Raw genomic sequence first — 20,876 nt, 5'->3', positions numbered from 1 at the left:
AACCAATCACAGCACAGCTTTCATTTGCTATAGTACTCTTGAAAAATGAAAGCTGTGCTGTGATTGGTTACTATTGGTAAATTTGGGCCTTTTTTGTCCTAGTTTCTGCAGTTTATTTTAATTTGTGTCTCATTTTTCTTTTAACATTCACACCTTTATTAAATGTCTTTTTTATATGTGGTCACTTGATTTTTTTCATGTTCATATTGTGCGCCAGGTTTGGGGTTTCCAAAATGTTTTTGCCTGATTCATCAATTGCATCTTTTAACACAAATGTACTCCAGTCCCATAGCCGCCCCCTTTCCTTCCTGGAGCAATTTTTTTTTACAAATTTTGCAATATTTTAGCAGAAGATTAAAACACAATTTTTTTTATTTTGCGCTCTATTTCGGAAGAAATTGGTTAAAAAAAGTCAACGAAAACCACAAGACAAAAAAAAAAAATTAAAAAGTGACTTAAAAATACCCAAAATGATGACTCGGGGGCCGTGGTGTAGGACACACGGCAGTAACGGAGATTTGTGTTCACCAGTCCGGCCGCGGGCACTGGACCGACCGGAGCTGACACTAGTGTAATAAAGCTGTCCGTGTGCTGAGCGCTGCTCTGGAGTGCTGATCTGGAGCGCAGCTCCGGCCTAAACCTTTTATTTTAATAGCTGCTTAACCTCGGTTGGCTTCACAGACTTCTGCTCAGTAACGTAGCCCGGCGGCCGCGGTGTAGCGTGCCAAGTCACCGGGAGGTGCCCGGCCGGTAAAAGAAGTTTGTGAAACCATTCTCAATATTTGTAACATGGTTTTTCCTCTTTTAAAAAAGTGGGACCCTGAAGACTGTACACTTGTAAATCAGCAAACATAGTGCTCTCCCTCCCTTGGTCCAGCGCCGCTTCGTCACTGCCGCTTCGGTTTCCATGTATTGGCTCCAGTAGAGACATAGTGTACATCACCGCTGCAGCCAATCTCCGAGCTCTGCTGATGGAGACACCAGGAGCCGCTAATCTTAGTGATGAGCTGCAGCGGTAATGTGCACTGTAGTCGTGATGTCACCGCTGCAGCCAAAACACTGAAGCCTAAGCAGCAGGTAGAGTCAGCGTCGGACGCGGCGAGGGCGAGTACTCTCTGTGTTTGCAGTTTTATATGTCTGCAGCAGTCTTTTGGGGTGAACTTTTATCAAAATGGAAGAAAAAACACTTTGAACTGTAAAAAAAAACGCAAAGCGTTAAGATGGGATCTGTGTGTCATCCATTTTTTCATGGACCCGTTGATTTGAATGGATAAGTTTGATTCACGTTCAGATCAAAATTGGACATGTCCCCATTTTGTTTTTTGCGGACCCACGTTCCACAAAAAGACGGACATGAACAGTCTCCTAGACTATTATGGGTACATTTTCTCTCCATTAAAAACGGACATCAGAATCATTTCTAAGGTCAGGTACAGGTGAGAGTATTTTACGTACGTGTGCTCTGTATGTTAGAATCGGATAGCACATGGACCTATGTTATTGAAGAGCGCAGTTCAGATGGGTGCCTGTGTGAAAAAAAACCTCAGCGTGCACCAGTCCAGACCTGGGCAAAGTGCGGCCCGCTGGTCACATCCAGCCCTCTGGCTGTTCCAGTGCAGCCCTCAGATCGGGACAACCGTAGGGCTGAAACAGTGGCCCACAGACCGCACCATGCCCTCTGCTACCCGGTGTCCATCCATCCGCCTCCTGCTGTCACCGATATCTGCATTCTCAGGGTACATACAGCGGTGGAAATATTGGTGGAGTGGTGGCAGCTGGACCCTTTTTCAACCAATCAGCGTGTGAGACTCATTTCAACGCATCACCTGTGGACTGTGGAGAGTCAGTGCACCGGAGACAGGAGCAGAGCACCGGGGAAACGGAAGTAAGGTGAGTATGCAGCGCCCCAGAGTCCTGGTCGTTGCAGTACTGTAGCTCCGCCGCTAAGGGGGGGCTATGGTACGTCTGATGGCACTGAAGGAGTTCATCTGACCAGGTATCACATACACCAATACATTTCACAGTCTGGCCTCCAGGGGGAGCTAAGGGTACTATTCATTAGGCCACTCCTCACAGTCTGGTAAAACGGGGGGTTAGGCAGGAAGTTAGAGAGAACACTGACTGGGTTGGAACCAGGCAACACCTTGTGGCAGAGGGTGTTGTAGGGGAAGATTCGGTAGGGTCCCTGTCAGGGGTGGGATCCTGACAGAGGCCTGGCAATCAGAGAGAAAGCTACGGGACCGCGCCTGCACTTCATAGCGGCGGTACCCTAAGAAAGGACAAGAAGCGAGATTTATTGTGCTGAGTGAGAAACGAGATCAACGCAACAGGGAGAAATACCAGTAGGAGTCGTGCTGTTAGACCGAGGCAACATCCTACTGAGGCGTAAATAACCGGTGGCCGGAACGCCGAGGAAGTACAGAGCTCTAGGCATTACTTCAAACCAACGGCAGGACAGAGAGCTATAGGCGGGCTGTCTCACCTACATCACATACGCAGACATAGGGGGCAACCTTTGGAGAGGGGCGACTCTAGGGTCCCGGAAGAGCTCCGAGCCTTCCCGTCATACGGGTGTGTCCTACCATAAGATCTGGGGGACGAGAATAAGAAGAACATCAGAATTGAGTTGTTGTGAGGGAACACGAGGAACAGACACAACAGTTGTGGGGACTATCCCGTAAGCACAGCAGGGGAGGACCACAACACACAAGCGCTAGAAGGAAAGCACAGATTTCCACCTGCAACGGGAACTCTGGAGGTGCCATCGGACCGGCTGGACTTGCGCAGCCCGGTTAACCGTATTCCGGACTGAGGACCCAGAAGCCTTCAGTAAAGAGGTAAAGAGACTGCAACCTTGTGTCCTCGTTATTAACTGCGACCGGCACTACACCGCACCACTACCACCATCCACATCTATTACTGTACGCCCCTCAGCAGGGTCACGGACCAGGTCTAGCCACCGTGACAACCCCAGAGCAGAGACTCAGAGGCCCGGTACCGGGTACCCCTCGGCCCTGCGGCAGTGGGGGGGCGCTACAACTTGGCGTCACGAACAGGATCTACTTAAGCCTGAAGAATCGGGTCATGTGTGCCTTAGAACTGTGATTTACTGTGCTTGGACTGTACTTTATTGCAAAGACTGTGTGCTGCCATTTACCGCCTAAAGTTCCCGCCAAAAGTCGCCGCCATTGCAGCGCCACAGGAAGCGCAGAGGAAGAAGAAGGGCGTGCCATGGGAGGAGACTACCAAAGCGGCGCCAGAAGTAGCGACTGCCCCCTCCGACTCCTGCTGCGAGAGGACGACCTACCCAGCGACAGAGGAGAACCGCCCCCTGATTGGCAACGGTGGGGACGAGGTGAAGAGGGAGCTCGACCTCGGAGAAATGGCGGAGCCAGGTGCATGCGTTGCCGCCGAATGCCAGACAGCGACGATAAGCAGCAAGTGCCCGAGCAACGGCGAGGTGATCCCGGCTTGCCCTCACCCATCAGAGGCGGACTCGCGTCCACCGCCGGTGAAGGACCTGAACTCCTTGGAGCCGCCAGTGGAGGAGCCGAGCTTACCTATCCCAGCCACGGAGCCATGGAGGGCGGAGCCACATCAAGAGGCCACTCCGGAAGAGCCGCGGTCCGGGCTGCGGCCGATTCCAGTGTCCTCGTCAACGGAACAGATCGACATCGGTGGAATCACATCAGGCGCAGGTATGGACGGCACCCCTACTCCCCCGGCCGATTCTGCTCTCCCGACCGATCCGGTTCCCCTGACCGATCCCGCTCCTGTGACCGCTCCTCACCCCAGCAACAATAACTGCGCCTTTACGGTAGAACGGGTGGTCCTCACCCCCGAAGTGATGGGGAAGCTGGTACCTCCCCTACCGACCAAGATGGGGGAGCCCATAGATGTGGGCCCAGACGGGGTGATCCTCCGGTGGGACACCCCCTGGAACGACCCGGATGGAGCTCGGGGGAGAGCCTCACCCTTGCTGTGCTCACTTGGGAACAGTATAAACAATGTCTGATCCAACACTGGAAAAACCGAGACGAAACAGAACAATCTGATATGCCGAAAACGCAACGCAGGAAGCCTGCGCACAACAGGAAAGACGTGGTAAAGCGGGGGACCGTGCTAGCCTTCCACCCGAAGAGGGGTTGGGGCTCCATACAGGAACCGGGACTACCAACTGATGTCTTCGTTACTAGTTACAACGTAAAAACTCCCTGCTGCAGTCGAGATGGTGACCCATTGCAAAAGGGGGATCAGGTGACCTACAATCGCCGCCGGAATGCACAAGGATGGTGCGCTCGGAACGTCCACCGGTGTGAGCCTGAGGGAACGTCACCTGTTGCCGCGACCCCGATTGATCCAGATTTGACAGATCTCGTTACTATCACCACCATCCGCCTTGTAGCAGCCACCGAGCTTGCAAGCAGGGTTAGCCTCCAAATCCAGACACCGGCTGATCTGATGGCACCTGAGAGACCAACCACCAGCACAGACATTGCATCGGCCGGGGACAGAAGACCACCCCCTGCACAGCCACCATCAGAGTAAGCAAAAATGCTTTAATGATTGTAAATAGTTCATTGTTTTTCTCTGCTAAAACCCTTCTAGGGTTACTCTTAAAGGGATCCCTTTGTTGACCCGGGATCCCTATTGTTTTTGTCTATTTTCTACTTTTTTTGCACCAGTTATCAAGAACTGCTGAATCATGAACAATGCATGATACAAACTCCTTGTATATAGTTTGCACCTTCTTAAAGGTGCTCTCTACTGGTTTTATATAAAAGACGGACTCTTTGCGAAGATACGGTTCTTGGAACTTGCACTGGAGTCCTTGCTGCATACGGACTTGCAGCTTGAGAAGTTGCACTACCTCATAGAGACTTGGTCCCCTCTTAAAGGGGATGTTCACATCTTGCACTTATATACAGTGTTGCCTTAAGAAGGTTAGATGGCAATAATGTCTTGAAAGAAAAAGTAATGATGCTAATATGAAGAAGTTATATGTATGAAGAAGTTATATGTAGCCAACTAGTTGATTGTAAGAAATGTTTGATAATGTGTTAGAGAATGAGGACAGAAAGTGAACCCGTACGGGGTTAGTTAGTGAGTCCTCCTAGGAGCCATACAGAGATGGCTCAGTGATCTTAAACTGAAAAAAAATGATATGTTCTATACTGTGTATAGTAGTGGAAGGACAGTAGGCCCGGGCGGAAAGGGGCAGTCCTGTAACAGAAAGGAGAGGCAGTAGGCCTGGAGCGGTTAGGACAGGCGGTCCTGCAGACTTAAAGTAGGAGAATGTAAAAATGTTCAGTAACCTTATAATGTGATTATAAGAAGGTCTTTAGTGGATTCAGCAGGTACGTCCTTAAAGGCAAAGTTGGATTAGTGTTCAAAATTTTGCACTTAGTAGAATACCCGGTTGGGTAAGAAAAGTTATTTATAGTAAAGTTATTTAAAAGTATTTAACCATGTTTGTAACGTTCAAGTGTCCTCACCTCCCATAAAGGGAAGCTCTGTTAAAAAGTTGACTTGTACTTGCATTTTCAAAATTGTATGTCTTTTTGCTGACATGTATTGTTGTTTTCTTCCCAGTCCAGGAGTACTGGATTTAGCCGGGGGGGAGTGCAGCGCCCCAGAGTCCTGGTCGTTGCAGTACTGTGGCTCCGCCGCTAAGGGGGGCTATGGTACGTCTGATGGCACTGAAGGAGTTCATCTGACCAGGTATCACATACACCAATACATTTCACAGTCTGGCCTCCAGGGGGAGCTAAGGGTACTATTCATTAGGCCACTCCTCACAGTCTGGTAAAACGGGGGGTTAGGCAGGAAGTTAGAGAGAACGCTGACTGAGTTGGAACCAGGCAACACCTTGTGGCAGAGGGTGTTGTAGGGGAAGATTCGGTAGGGTCCCTGTCAGGGGTGGGATCCTGACAGAGGCCTGGCAATCAGAGAGAAAGCTGCGGGACCGCGCCTGCACTTCATAGCGGCGGTGCCCTAAGAAAGGACAAGAAGCGAGATTTATTGTGCTGAGTGAGAAACGAGATCAACGCAACAGGGAGAAATACCAGTAGGAGTCGTGCTGTTAGACCGAGGCAACATCCTACTGAGGCGTAAATAACCGGTGGCCGGAACGCCGAGGAAGTACAGAGCTCTAGGCATTACTTCAAACCAACGGCAGGACAGAGAGCTATAGGCTGGCTGTCTCACCTACATCACCTACGCAGACATAGGGGGCAACCTTTGGAGAGGGGCGACTCTAGGGTCCCGGAAGAGCTCCGAGCCTTCCCGTCATACGGGTGCGTCCTACCATAAGATCTGGGGGACGAGAATAAGAAGAACATCAGAATTGAGTTGTTGTGAGGGAACACGAGGAACAGACACAACAGTTGTGGGGACTATCCCCTAAGCACAGCAGGGGAGGACCACAACACACAAGCGCTAGAAGGAAGGCACAGATTTCCACCTGCAACGGGAACTCTGGAGGTGCCATCAGACCGGCCGGACTTGCGCAGCCCGGTTAACCGTATTCCGGACTGAGGACCCAGAAGCCTTCAGTAAAGAGGTAAAGAGACTGCAACCTTGTGTCCTCGTTATTAACTGCAACCGGCACTACACCGCACCACTACCACCATCCACATCTATTACTGTACGCCCCTCAGCAGGGTCACGGACCAGGTCTAGCCACCGTGACAACCCCAGAGCAGAGACTCAGAGGCCCGGTACCGGGTACCCCTCGGCCCTGCGGCAGTGGGGGGGCGCTACAAGTATGTGGTGTGGTTTTTTTCATGTGTGTAGGATGTTGTATGTACATAGGTTATTTGGGACTCACACTGTATATAAGGCCGGGGTCACACTTGCGAGTGTGATGCGAGAAACTCGTGCAAGTCTCTCACATCAATACCCGGTACTTCCGCTGGCACTCGGGACCGGAGTGTGCAGCTGCATGCAGCCGCACACTCCGGTCCTGAGTGCTGGGTATTAATGCGAGAGACTTCAGCGAATTTCTCCCATCACACTCGCAAGGGTGACCCCGGCCTAAGGGGGTATGTGAGGCTAATGTACATAGGAGGCTATGTGGGGCTCATGCTGTATATCGGAGGCTATGTGGGGCTCATACTTTATATGTGAGGCTTTGTGGGGCTCATACTGTACATAGGAGGCTAAGTGGGGTTTATACTGTATATGGGGGACTATGTAGGGCTCATGCTGTATGTAGAAGGCTATGTGGGGCTCATACTGTATATGTGAGGCTTTGTGGGGCTCATACTGTACATAGGAGGCTATGTGGGGCTCATACTGTACATAGAAGGCTATGTGGGGCTTATACTGTATATGGGGAACTATGTAGGGCTCATGCTGTATGTAGAAGGCTATGTGGGGTTCACACTGTATATGGGATACTGTGTGGGGCTCACACTGTATATAGGCATGCTATGTGGGGCTCATACTGTATATAAGAGGCTATATGGGGCTCACACTGTATATGGGATACTGTGTGGGGCTCACACTGTATATGGGGAGCCTATGTGGGGCTCATACTGTATATAAGAGGCTATATGGGGCTCACACTGTATATGGGATACTGTGTGGGCTCACACTGTATATGGGGAGGCTATGTGGGGCTCATGCTGTATATAGGAGGCTATGTGGGGGCTCTTATAGTATATAAGGGGCTGTGTGAGGGCTCATACAGTTAATGGGATGTCAGCATACTTAATTCTGCTCAATATTAAAGGGAACCTGCTACTCCCCCAGGGCGTTTTTAAGTAAAAGAGCCACCTTCAGCAGCACTAAGTTTGCATTCTGTGAAGGTGGCTCTTATGTTTAGTATCCCTTAGGAATGCTGAAATATTCACTTTTATAAACTGCGCGCCATACCTGTATTGAGTCCGGGGGGGTACGTTTTCTCCCCCTGACACAGCCGTCTCGCAGCCGTCCATCATCCCTCCAGGCGCCGCCTCTTCTCTGTCATGACGTCACTGGTGCCTCGTGTAGTGGAGGCCCCAGATCCCGCCCCGCAGTGTGTTATTATGTACTCACACTGCGGGGCTGGGAATCTGGCGCCTGCGCAGTGGAGCGGGTCACCGTGTTCCATTGAAGATAGTGCCGAAGTGGAGCAGATTCCCAGCCCCGCAGTGTGAATACATCATAACACACTGCGGGGCGGGATCTGGGGCCTCCACTGTGCGCAGGCGCGATCTACTTACATCAATTGATGTACGGTAAGTTCCAGGGCAGAGAGCACGGCGCATGCCCGAGAAATAATTGCAGAGCGCAGGCGCGGGGGACGGCACAAGACAGAGAGGAGGCGGTGCCCGGTGGGATGATGGACGGCTGCGAGGCGGCTGAGTCAGGGGGAGAAATTATACCCCCCGAACTCAATACAGGTATGACACGAAATTTATAAAACTGAATATTTCAGCGTTCCTAGGGATGCTAAACATAAGAGCCACCATCACAGAATGCAGCCTGAGGCCGCTTTCACACGTCAGTGGCTCCGGTACGTGTGGTGACAGTTTCCTCACGTACCAGAGACACTGACACACGTAGACACATTAAAATGAATGTGTCTCTGCACATATCAGCGAGTATTCACGGACCGTGTGTCCGTGTGCAAAACAACGAGACATGTCAGTGTTCGTGGGAGCGCACGGATCACACGGACCCATACAAGTCAATGGGTGCGTGTAAACACGTACCGCACACGGATGCTGTCCGTGTGCTGTCTGTGTGCTTTTTTAAAGACATAGGGTTAAAATTGAAACAAATTGTTTCAAAACACGAACACACGGACAGCACACGGACGAGAAACACGGACAGCACACGGACAGCACATGAACGAGACACATGGACAGCACACGGACAAGACACATGGACAGCACACGAACGAGACACACGGACAGCACACGGACAAGACACACGGACAGCACACGAACGAGACACACGGACAGCACACGGACAAGACACACGGACAGCACACGAACGAGACACACGGACAGCACACGGATGACACACGGATGGCCTACGTGCACACCCGGACACACAGACACGGATAGCTCCGGGACCTTTTCTTCACGTACCGGAAAAATCTGAACGTGTGAGACTGGCCTTAGTGCTGCTGAAAGTGACTCTTTTACTTAAAAACGCCCTGGGAGGGTGACAGGTTCCCTGTAAGTGATACAATTAATATAAAATAATTATAATTAATATGTTAATATTAATGTTGAGCAAAATTAATTTTAGCCTATTGGTTTGGCCCTCCACAACAGTCACTGTCTATCATTTGGCCCTTTGGGAAAATTCATTAACCCCCCCTGCACTAGTCTGATCCGTTTTTTGGACCAGACTTTCAGCTCAACAGGTGCATTAAATAAAAGACATCATCCATATGGCATCTGTATTTTATGGGTCAATTGCAATTATTAATAATAATAATAATAATTTTATTTCTATAGCGCCAACATATTCCGCAGCACTTTACATTATAGAGGGGATTTGTACAGACAATAAAAGACATTACAGCATAACAATAAACACAGATCAAAACCGATCCCAAGAGGAGTGAGGGCCCTGCTCGCAAGCTTACAATCTACGAACTTAGAAAACTGTATTTGATCTTATAAATTTTTGACATATAGAAACAAATGCTATACATATGTAAAAAAAAAAAAAAATCATACAGATGGCGCACGGGTGACAAAGCGGATAAAAAAATCATCCCTTTACCAATAATTTTCCATAATTCCTGTCTGAATCCGGCCTTGTGCCAGATCATGTGAGCGTAAGAAAAATCGCCCGATTTTCATCCACAAAACTTGACATTTTTCATCTGTTATGTCATCCATTTTCCCGGTGTCCATAAATTACAGTATAGGTTTTATAGTATTAGGTGAAATTCTCATGATTCATTTTTGTTGAGTTTTTACGCCGCACGTCTCAGGGCATGTTCGCTTGGCATTTTTGCATCGTATTTTTTGGGTTACGTTTTTTTCCTATAACAGCAAAAGCAATGAGATTTCAAAAATCTCACATCCACGCAGATTTTTTTGAAAATTGAAGCACGTCAATTCTTTCTGCTTTTTTACACCATTTTTACCCATTGAAAGTAATGAAACACAGCAAAAACAGTGGAAAAAACACAGCATAACATTTGTACTGTCTTTTTGCAGCATTTTTGGAGAATATAACTACTTTTTTAACATGTACTGTAGATACATCACACATGTAATCTGCGTTAAAAATGTAGAAAAAAACTGCGCCTATTTGCTGTGATGTACACGGCCTTATCACAGCGAAGAGTGAAGGCTTTGGCTACAGAAAACCAAAAAAATACTGCGAAAATGTCACTTGTGAGCATAGCCTTGCAAGTCCCAGAAAAGTAGATTGGATTTATAGAAATATCATGCCCAATATGCTTTTTTTTTGCTGAGTTTGCATGTTTGAATTTTGCAATATGCCATTTTTTCTTACTAGTACACTGAGTTGAACTGATTAAACAATCCGCACGTAAAAAATGCACATGCGTTTTTAATACGGTTCCGTTGCGTAAACGCACTAATCCGCATATATCTGTATCAATAATGTTTTGACTTAGCCAAATTCCAGGAATTGTCACAAACAAAGGCTCTTTATTTAACACATGACGCACTAACAAAAGACAAAAACGAAGTAAAAAATGTGATAAAAATACATGTAAAAAAAATCTAGTAACCTAATACACATGACCTATAGAAATAGTGCAGAATATCTGCATTATCAAAAACTGATCAAAAACGAGCAAACGTAGAGGGACAAACAAATAAAACCACTACAAAAAAAATCCAAAATTTGCTGTGGCCTTTCCTTCAGGAGGCGAAGGATGTCAGTGGTGTGGCTATAGGGTTGCAAAGTTGGTCTAAAAGACCCTGGGATGGTCTAAAAGACCCTCTGCCACATATAAGTATTGGGGTATGTCCACTCTGAAGGTAAACGTTGCAGATTTTGAAGATTTACCCATGGATAATCCACAGAGAATGATAGTACCAGTAAGCTGGATGATATGTGAGCAAAATATTTTCCACTCGGAAACTGAACTTTGGTGCGAATTGTAAATTTTGCAATTTGCTAATTTCTCTTGTGGCCCAATCTCTCCATCCCTTGGAGCCATACCCACATAATAAACCATGGTACCTGTGAGACCTAGTAAAGATTTTTCATTGGGGCCCAGAAGATTCAAGGCATGCCTCTGGAGGGGGGAGCTTTTCATTATCAAGTGTCAGAGGGTATGGAAGTGGTGGTGTGCAGGTGGTGACAGAAAAGGTGCAAAGCTATCGTATGTCAGGGAGTGAAACGTCCAGGAATAAATCTTGTCATTATGGCGCCCGTCTGTGAGTATCAGGAGGAGCGGGCACAGCACAGGTGTGCATCTGAGGACGGCGACGCTGCTGATTACCCACCTGTTGCTATATAGGGTATAATTAATCATGGCCTCGCGAGACGAAGACAGGGCTACGATGGGGATTATTTTGCATTTCGATTTTATACAAAATGTAGTTTCGATTGTGTGCTCCATGTTCTCACCAGATCTGCTAATTTCATGTTTTCCCCGTCATTTTTAATTATATAGCTAATACACCCCAAAAGAATATTCATTATAGCATTTTGCTTGTTTTTATATAGTACCAGAACCAGGATTATCTAGTACACTCAGACAATTTAGAGAATTATCCCCCACCCTTCCCCCCCCAAAAAAAAAATAAAAAATACTCCGGGAAAGTAAATCATTGAGTCATCCTCAATCCTGATATATTTGTTTCTGGCATTACAGGTCCCACAGCTTTATCCAGCTTTTCCTGGCTGAATAGAAAATCTGTCTGGTTGTGTGGTGATACATCACCTCCTTATTTATGGCTGTATTCAGGCCTCATGTTGTAGCGGGGTTTTAAGGAATTTTTTTTTAATGAAACGGAGTCCCTCCTCCAGCTGGCGCAGGTACACTGATTCTGGAACAGTTTTTCTTTTTCTTCTGTGCCCCTCCGTTCCAAAGTTGTGCCACCTGGTAATAAAGATGAAAATTTTCAACTGGGCGTGTACCACAGACCTTCTTCTTTTTCTCGCCTGATGCTGGCCAATCAAAACTTGGCCATGTCCAATTTGAAGTTCTGTTGTACACGCCCAATTCGTTACAGGCAACATTTGCTTCTTTATTTCCAGGGGGCATAACTTTGGACAGGAAAGGCACAGAATATAAGAAAAACTTTTGCAAAATCAGTGGAACAGGGCAATTGGAGGAGGAAGAACCCTGCTGTGATTAAAACCACCATAGACTGATGGGTGGAGTGATGGGTCAGAGAGCCTATGTATACAAATATCAAAGACTAACCGTAACTTCCAAACAGAGAACAGGTTTGAACATACTAATAGTAGCCACCTTCATATATGCCTTAACTAACAAATAAAGCTGCACTTTATACACTATAGCATGCAAGCATGAAATATATAAAATTCGATTTGCATCACTGTTTTAGAGAATAGAAAAAAAACAAAGATACTTAGCACATAAATTGGCCAATTCATATGCATCCATCCATCAGCTGGCCTACCTACCCATATAAATGTAGACTATCAGCCCAGAAGAGGAATAACATTAGTCTAGGTTCCCAGCAAAGAAGATCGCCTTGTCGTGGCTGCGGGGCACACATGAATGGGCCAGTTTATGAGCTAAGTATCTTCATTTTTTCCTATTTTCTAGAGCAGTATTGCAATTCCAATTTCACATATTTCTTGTTTGCATGCTATAGCGTTACAGATGCAACTATATTTGTTAGGTATATATGGAGGTGGCCACTCTTAGCTTGCACCAGTTCACGCCTGTTCTCTGTTAGGAAGTGACGATCAGTTTTTGTTATTTATAGATAGGTTCTCTGAACCGAGCACTCCACCCTTCAGCCTATGGCAGTTTTAATCACAGCAGGATCCTACCTACTTATAATTGTGGACTAGCAGCCCAGGAGAGGTACATGTTAGGTTAGGTTCCCAGCAAAGGGAATCGCCTTGTTTTTGGATGGCGGGCATACATGAATAGGACAATTTATGCACTAAATATTTTAGTTTTTTCCTATTTTCTAGAGCAGTATTGCAATTCCAATTTCATATATTTCATGATTGCATACTATAGCGTTACAGAGTGCAAGTTTATTTGTTAGCTATCCTAAGGATAGGCCATCAATGTTAACATCCTGAACAATTCCTTTAAATTAAAAAGTCCAGTGAAAGGTCTTCCTTAAAGGGAATGAATAGAACAGATGTACGATACCTGCAGATCGTGCATGTATCTTGTCGGGCATGTGCAAACACATGATCATCGGCTACGCTCGCCTCCTGATCTCGAAGTGAGTGTTTTACATAAATTATCAGCAATACACTGCATATTTTTTTATTCATTAGATTGACTAATTGTCACTTGTGTGTGCTGCACATGGCTAACTTTAGACTCTAAATGCAGCAGCGGGGCTTGTGATGGCTCCCAGGAAATGCTCTTAGAACTACTTCTACAGAAAGCCTCATTGCTACTAATGGGAAAATCACAATCACGGCATGTTCACGGTCCCTATCAGAGTTCACATGGAAAATGCCACAAATAGGTCAACAGCTAAGCATGGTGCATCATGTTATAGAGATGATTCTACTATATGTGATGTAATATCTGGCAATACTGGATGTAAACTTAACCAAAGTTGACAATTTCATGATGGGTGAGCTGATTTTGATAGAAAATTTGCCGTGTTAATGGCCCGAGTGACAATTCTAGTGCATTATATAGCGTTTGTTCCCATAGGCCATAGACACAGCAAATTTTCTATTAAAATCCGTTTCGTATTACAGTGCCACAATTGTGGGTGAGATGTCCTCCAATCTCATTTACATGTTGTGTAGAAAATGGAAGATGGATGTTTTCCTTGGACTACAGATTTCCATGTCAGTTGGTGGAGAATGCGGGCACATCCAGCATCCTCGGTTCTCTTGGCAAAGCAACCCAAACAGGAGGATCTACAGGATGGACGAAAGCGGCTGCAGGTGAGATTTCATGGAGTAAGTTTAGCAGAACTGAGAATTTTAAATCCAGATCACTGATCATAACAAATTGCGGCTTGAGGTCCCGTGGGAAAGTACCCTTACACTCATATGTATAGTTACCTTATCATGCAAGCCATATTGTATCTTCAACAGGTTCCAGGGACCTTCTTTTTTTGGTTCTCCGTGCTCTGTTGCTGGTATCAGACTTCTTTGAGTTCTCCATGTTTTCTCACCAATTACTCTGTCCAAAAAAAGAAAAGAAAAACATGATTCAGACAAGCATATAATTGGTTTGCCACGGACTGCCCGTTATCGCCACTGTATTTATAGACATTTTCCTCTTGGATCGATACTAGGCACCACTATGGTTCATTTTCTTGAACTACAATAAGGCATTCAATGAAAGGTAGCAACAGTACCCAACTGCAAAGGCAGACGAGCACATGGAGCTGCACGTGGAGCCAGTCACGTCTGCAATTTGCGGTCATCATTGGCCCAATTTTCAATACTGCTGCCTGAACTCAGCCTAAAGAGAAAATGTACAAATTTTCCTTTGAGGAACACTAAACAATATGCGTATGTAGCTCTTTCAAAGACAAGTCCAGTAATACCTTTACATGGCCGGTCCATTCCTCCATTACTGAGAAATCAGCATTTCAATTGATATGCAACTGAGCTGAAGAGCTATGATAGATCCGACTCCTCTTTCACTCCAGCTCTATTTTCCGCCCAATGCCGCCTCCTCCTGCATGACTGACAGCCTCTACATTATGTACCTTCAGGCAAAGAAGCCGTCAAACAAGCAGGAGGAGGTAGCGCTGGGCATGGACTACAGCTGGAGTGACAGAGGCTTCAGATCTAGCATAGCTCTTCAGCTTTATTTGCATATCACTTAAGACACTGATTTCTCTGTAACAAAGGAGCGGAGTGGCCATGTAGAGTATGGCCGGATTTCTTTTTTAAAGAGTTACATGTGCGTATAGTTTGTCTGCTGACAGATTCCCTTTAATACGATATCACAAATTGCATGTAGGACTTCACAGAGCACAGTCTGCTTAATTTTCAGGGGTTGTCCTGTTTGAATTTTTCCAGAATGTTGGCCATAATTAGCTTTGTATAAAATGGTATTTATCACCTATAGGCTGCTATGGTTAAAAAAATTAAGTATATTGCGTAATCGCGCTAATTTTTTTTTTTCAATGGTCCATTCTATATGAAAGTTTAATCTGCCCCTCTTTACTGTACAATTTTGTCCATAACAGGAACCAAAAAACATGTTTTTAGTCTTCTTTTGTGTAAATGGGGGCCTATTGATACTTAGTGCTGTACGCTGCGCACTTAGCCTAATTATTTTTTGCCTATTATGTTTATTGCTCTAACATATTCCACGGCGTCATACACAGATTGCGATTACTCACCTATTACTACAGAGGCTCACAATCTAATTTCATATGCGTACACACACACAGGGGTCAAATACACAAGAAGCCAATTAATCTACACCAATATGGTTTTTTTTTGTCTAGTGCATCATTTGCATCAATCTAAAGGCCCCGTCACACACAGCGACGCTGCAGCGATACAGACAACGATGCTGATCGCTGCAGCGTCGCTGTTTTGTCGCTGTGTGGTCGCTGGGGAGCTGTCACACAGACAGCTCTCTCCAGCGACCAACGATCAGGGGAACGACTTCGGCATCGTTGAAACTGTCTTCAACGATGCCGAAGTCCCCCTGCAGCACCCGGGTAACCAGGGTAAACATCGGGTTACTAAGTGCAGGGCCGCGCTTAGTAACCCGATGTTTACCCTGGTTACCAAAACAAACAAACAGTACATACTCACCATCTGATGTCCGTCAGGTCCCTTGCCGTCTGCTTCCTGCTCTGACTGAGTGCCGCCGTACAGTGAGAGCAGAGCGCAGCGGTGACGTCACTGCTGTGCTCTCACTTCTCACTGTACGGCCGGATCTCAGTCAGAGCAGGAAGCAGACGGCAAGGGACCTGACGGACATCAGATGGTGAGTATGTACTGTTTGGGTTTTTTTACATTTACGCTGGTAACCAGGGTGTAAACATCGGGTTACTAAGCGCGGCCCTGCGCTTAGTAACCCGATGTTTACCCTGGTTACCAGTGAAGACATCGCTGGATCGGTGTCACACACACCGATTCAGCGATGTCAGCGGGACCTCAACGACCAAAAAAAGGTCCAGGCCATTCCGACACGACCAGCGATCTCACAGCAGGGGCCTGATCGCTGGTACGTGTCACACATAGCGAGATCGCTACTGAGGTCGCTGTTGCGTCACAAAACTTGTGACTCAGCAGCGATCTCACTAGCGATCTCGCTATGTGTGACGGGGCCTTAAGGCCTCACTCGGACATACCGTAAGTAATTTTTCTCTTACGCAAAAAAAAAAAAAAGAATCGATATTCATCAGTGTTTTGGATCAGATTCTCTGTTTTTACCACCAGTGTTTCATCTGTGACTTTCTAATATGCTTTTTACAAATAAAAAAAAATAAAAAATAATTGCAAAGCTTCTCCTGAACACTACAATATTAAAAAATTTTAACACATCCATTGTGATTTTTGCGACTTTTTCGATGTGCGATTTGGATAAAAAATGTACGTATCTCTGCTTTTTTGTGCAGCGTTCAGTCTGCAAAAAATGAAAAAAAAAAAAAAAAAATGTAAACAACTACATAGACTGTAAAGGGTGCACATTCTATCTGTGAAAAACACAGAACACCTAAGCGAAAAATGAAAATATGATTGGAGCTTAATGCTGGGTTTACATAGCATGAAACATGTCATTTAATATTGTTTAATCATTAATACCGATCGCTCTGTGCTTCTAAAACATCATGTTCTCGGCAGCACATCACCTGTTTACACAGGACAACGTGCTGTCGAGAACACTGATTTTCAAACTTGTTGAAAGATAATGGCACCTGACAAAGTAATGTTTTGCTTATTCGCTAGGTGCTTACCTGCCTGGTTAAACTGGATGACAATTAAGGAACAAGCCTCCGTAAGAATAGTTGTTTCCGATTATGGGCCTGGATAAATGGACCTAAACCAAATCTCTTACATATTTTTTTTTTGTAAGTCTGATTAAAATTTTATTTGCACTATTTTCACCAACATTTTGCTATATGTCCATCATGCAGCCAAAAAGTAGTAAATAGTTACATGTGACCCCGGCTTTAATTCCTGTCTACAGCACAAGGGTTCATGCGCGCGACCGTAAATATCGTCCCCATGTTATTCTATGGGACCATGCACACGTTTGATTTTATTTTTCACGGACTGAGTCTGTCCAAAGAATAAATCGCAGCAGGAACAACTTGCATCTGATTATCAGGTCGCGCTCGGATATTCATGTCTATAGATCCGTAGAAAACATCGGACAGCGCACGGACTGACAGAATGGAGAAGATGGAGTTTTTCTTTTTTTTTTTTTTTTTTCATTTCATCACATCCGAGTAAATCGGATCACACTGTGATCGCACTCTGATCAGAGTTGTGATTAGCATTATCGGACCGATTTTTTCGGATGCAAGAAAATCAGTTGTGTGACCCTGGCCCAAGTACAAGAAATTAGAGTGACCCTTAAATAGTGGAGAAGGATGGCATCACCGCACATGACAGGCAGTATTTTAATTCAAAACATATTAAAAAAAAGAATAATAATAAAAAAAAAAATCAGCACTTTTGAAACATGATATAAATATAGCTTTGCACCGTATTAGCCGGTAGATAGAAAAATAATCAAGATCTTCGGCATCACAAGTATATATATATATATATATATATATATATATATATATATATATATATATATATATATATATATATATGTAGACATATATGCCCATATATGTGTGTGTATATATATATTATTATTATTATTTTTTTTTATTATTATTTTTTTATTTTCAACTAAGTAGTCTTAAAAACTTGCTTTTTGTTAAAAAGTATCAACCACTGAGGACTATCAATTATGATTATATTACAGCACAATGTCAATTTTTTAATTAATTAATAATCGATAGATGATATCGTCACGTTGCACGTGCTCCGCTCTCCTCGTTACTGTATCGTGCATAAGGGGTTAATCGGCCTTCCCTTCCCCCTTTATGGAGCCACCCATTTCCAGTGCAGTGACAGTAAAAGGAGAGGGGCAGCTGGCTCTGGATTACAGAGCTGGGAAGCAGAGCTGCAGCCCAGCTCATCGTTAACCTCTTTGTTGCTGAAAAGCAGCGCTTGAATAGGATTTTACGAGAGTACAAGCAATAAATAGAAGAGACCGCTGACACCTACAATGAGGGCTGGCTATCATAGACTTTAATAGCAGATATATAGTTACAGAAAGCGTGGAATTAATGGCTGATTTAATATTACGTGCGCCACCAGCGCCCTGTGGATTGCATATAAAAAATAAATTAAAAAAAGGTTTGGTGCGATTTCAGTCTTCTGCACCCGAAGAGGAAAATGATAAAATTTTGGAGCGGGCGCAGTCGTAATGTTTGATGCCACCAATGCTGCCTGTTTTGTAAACTGTCTACATCAACGTAGCGGAAAACAAGAACCATCTTTGTGCACAACTTTGTGTCATTGTGTAACAGCATCTTTCACATGATAAATGAAGCTCATGGTCCAGTGCCTCAAATTAGTGCAATTGGGGGGGGGTTCTGTACCAAATAACATCAATTTAATGCAATGATCCTCGCTTCAAAGAGCTTGGCTCAACTCAAGTGTATGCATGAGGCCACAGATGTTGTGAATCCAAGAAAATGTCTTCTCATAGAGCCAAGGAACTAACGAGACAGTGAACATTTTTTTTATTTTTATTTTTTGCTCTCTTTATTTTACACTAGAGGACATAATCCTGACAACGCAATACTGAGTCAATGGCCCTGGCTTTGCCATTTCTATGCGTTGTTTACCTGCTGGAGGCCGATTATCTAGTGACATTCCTTAGATAAGATAGGCTGTTTGCAGAGGACAGTCTATTGTTTTACTATTCTGGTCAAATATAATAAGTAGCATCATGTCTACAGCCAATACTTTAGGTACTTTTTTATGCATGACCATACTTTGAACTTAATCCCATTGATTGTTTTGTATTTTATAAACCGTGACTGCTTCGGGTTTTTTTTTTTACTTTTCTCTAAATGACCCATGACATGGATATCTGGTTTCAGTAATACTTCCAGACTCTGTTCTTTAAAGTTAATTTATTTTTTTTAATTCAATTATTATTTATTATTATTATTCATTGATTCATGCGTTTTGTCAAATATTAAAAAAAGGAATCCTTCTAATTGACTAATTTGCAAACTAATGCGATATCATTTTCTTTTACCAAATTTATCAATTTAAAAATTAAATATTGATATTTTTAGTATTTTAATGTTTTAATTTAAAAAAAATATATTTTCTGCAAAAAGTTTGGGGCATTTCCAATGTTATGCAAGTGTGAAAGTTGTCCAAGTCCCATACTGCACAGTGTCCTAAGCCTAAGGGCTCGTTCAGATGAGCCTATAATACGGACGCGTGCTGTCCGAGAAAAAAAATCCACAGGGCGCTGATTAATGTTATTCAACAGGGTTGATCAGATGAGGTTTTTTTCGCACGGACCGAGTATGATTGTGGAAAAAAGTCGCAGCATGCACTATTTTCTTCCGAGTCTCGGGCGCGCAAAATAAAGGTTGGAACATCGGTGTTGCATCTGATTTTTACAGATACATTGCCATTATTAACCCAGGAATTTGATCATGTACATTTTATAATGTTGATATATAGAACCGTATGGCACATGGACATAAAATACGGACAGTTTTCTGGATGAAAATCGCACGTCTGACGCTGACCTAAGACATGCGTGTTCTATTCCCATCTTTCATGGATAGAACACCTACCAATTATATAGTTTATGGGGTTGTTCATGTGGGGGGTTTTTATTGGATTGATTTTCCCCAAAAATACAATTTTTGTATCCAATTTACGGATCAAACTCGCCCTTTCAAATCCGTAAAAAAAAAAAACGGACAGCACGCGGGTTCCATCTGTGTCTGATACCGGCCATGTCTTTAATGGAAGAGAACTGATAATTTTATTTATTTATATAATCATTTAATTTTTTTTAATTATTAATTTTTACATATGAGAAAAACGGATGCTACACTGATGGTAAAAAAAAAAAAACACATGGACCCAAAATGGATGAAAATTGAAAATCTGATCCGACACACTGATTAAAAAAAGGTCTTTTTTTTCTTTTGCGAAAACTGATTGAGGCCTAAGAGAAAGAGATAATATATAGATTATATCTGACATTTACGCTTCTGTTTTTACCAGCGAAAGTTTTTTTTTCTAACACGTGAAGCCAAGTAAATAAGTCCACTCTATTCGTGTCCTATTTGCTGGAGATGTACCACCACGGCCTTGCATTGTACATCACAGAGACCACCCTAATGTAAGAAATATTGACTCAAGGTCTAGGCTTTATTAGCAATTTAGCTGCTCCAAATTATAAAAATACTTGGTGCGTTTATTAAAAAAAAAAAAAATGTCTTTGTTGGAAAAATGTCTGCGCCCCCTCCCTTCTTCCCATTTGCACCAATTCACTAAGTGTCCTATGGCTTTTTCCTTCCCCCCATAGGAACAAGTGCTCAAATTGTGAAATTCAAGAAATGTAATTAACCACTAAGATAGACGAATAAGTGTCCTCATCACGGCTGTAGGAGGATGCTGTAAATATAGTACTTCAAGAGGTTAATTGTCAGCAGACAGGTCTGAAACTGGGTTTTTTTTCC

General features: G+C 44.3%; 1 protein-coding gene across 3 annotated transcripts in view; it reads right to left on the bottom strand.

The window, feature by feature from the left end:
* The window catches only part of MLLT10 (MLLT10 histone lysine methyltransferase DOT1L cofactor), a 238,186-nt gene that overhangs the window by 161,281 nt on the left and 56,029 nt on the right, over positions 1–20,876 (bottom strand). For all 3 annotated transcript variants that reach the window (XM_077268350.1, XM_077268344.1, XM_077268348.1), the window contains exon 2: positions 14,176–14,296. In XM_077268350.1, coding sequence (XP_077124465.1) covers positions 14,176–14,296 — 121 coding nt within the window. The remainder of the gene's footprint in view (positions 1–14,175; positions 14,297–20,876) is intronic.

This window comes from Ranitomeya variabilis, chromosome 6, assembly GCF_051348905.1.
Source record: "Ranitomeya variabilis isolate aRanVar5 chromosome 6, aRanVar5.hap1, whole genome shotgun sequence".
In the NCBI taxonomy this organism is placed as follows: Eukaryota; Metazoa; Chordata; class Amphibia; order Anura; family Dendrobatidae; genus Ranitomeya; species Ranitomeya variabilis.
The sequence above is the reverse complement of the archived record's forward strand: the minus strand, read 5'-3'. Positions and strand labels throughout refer to the sequence as shown.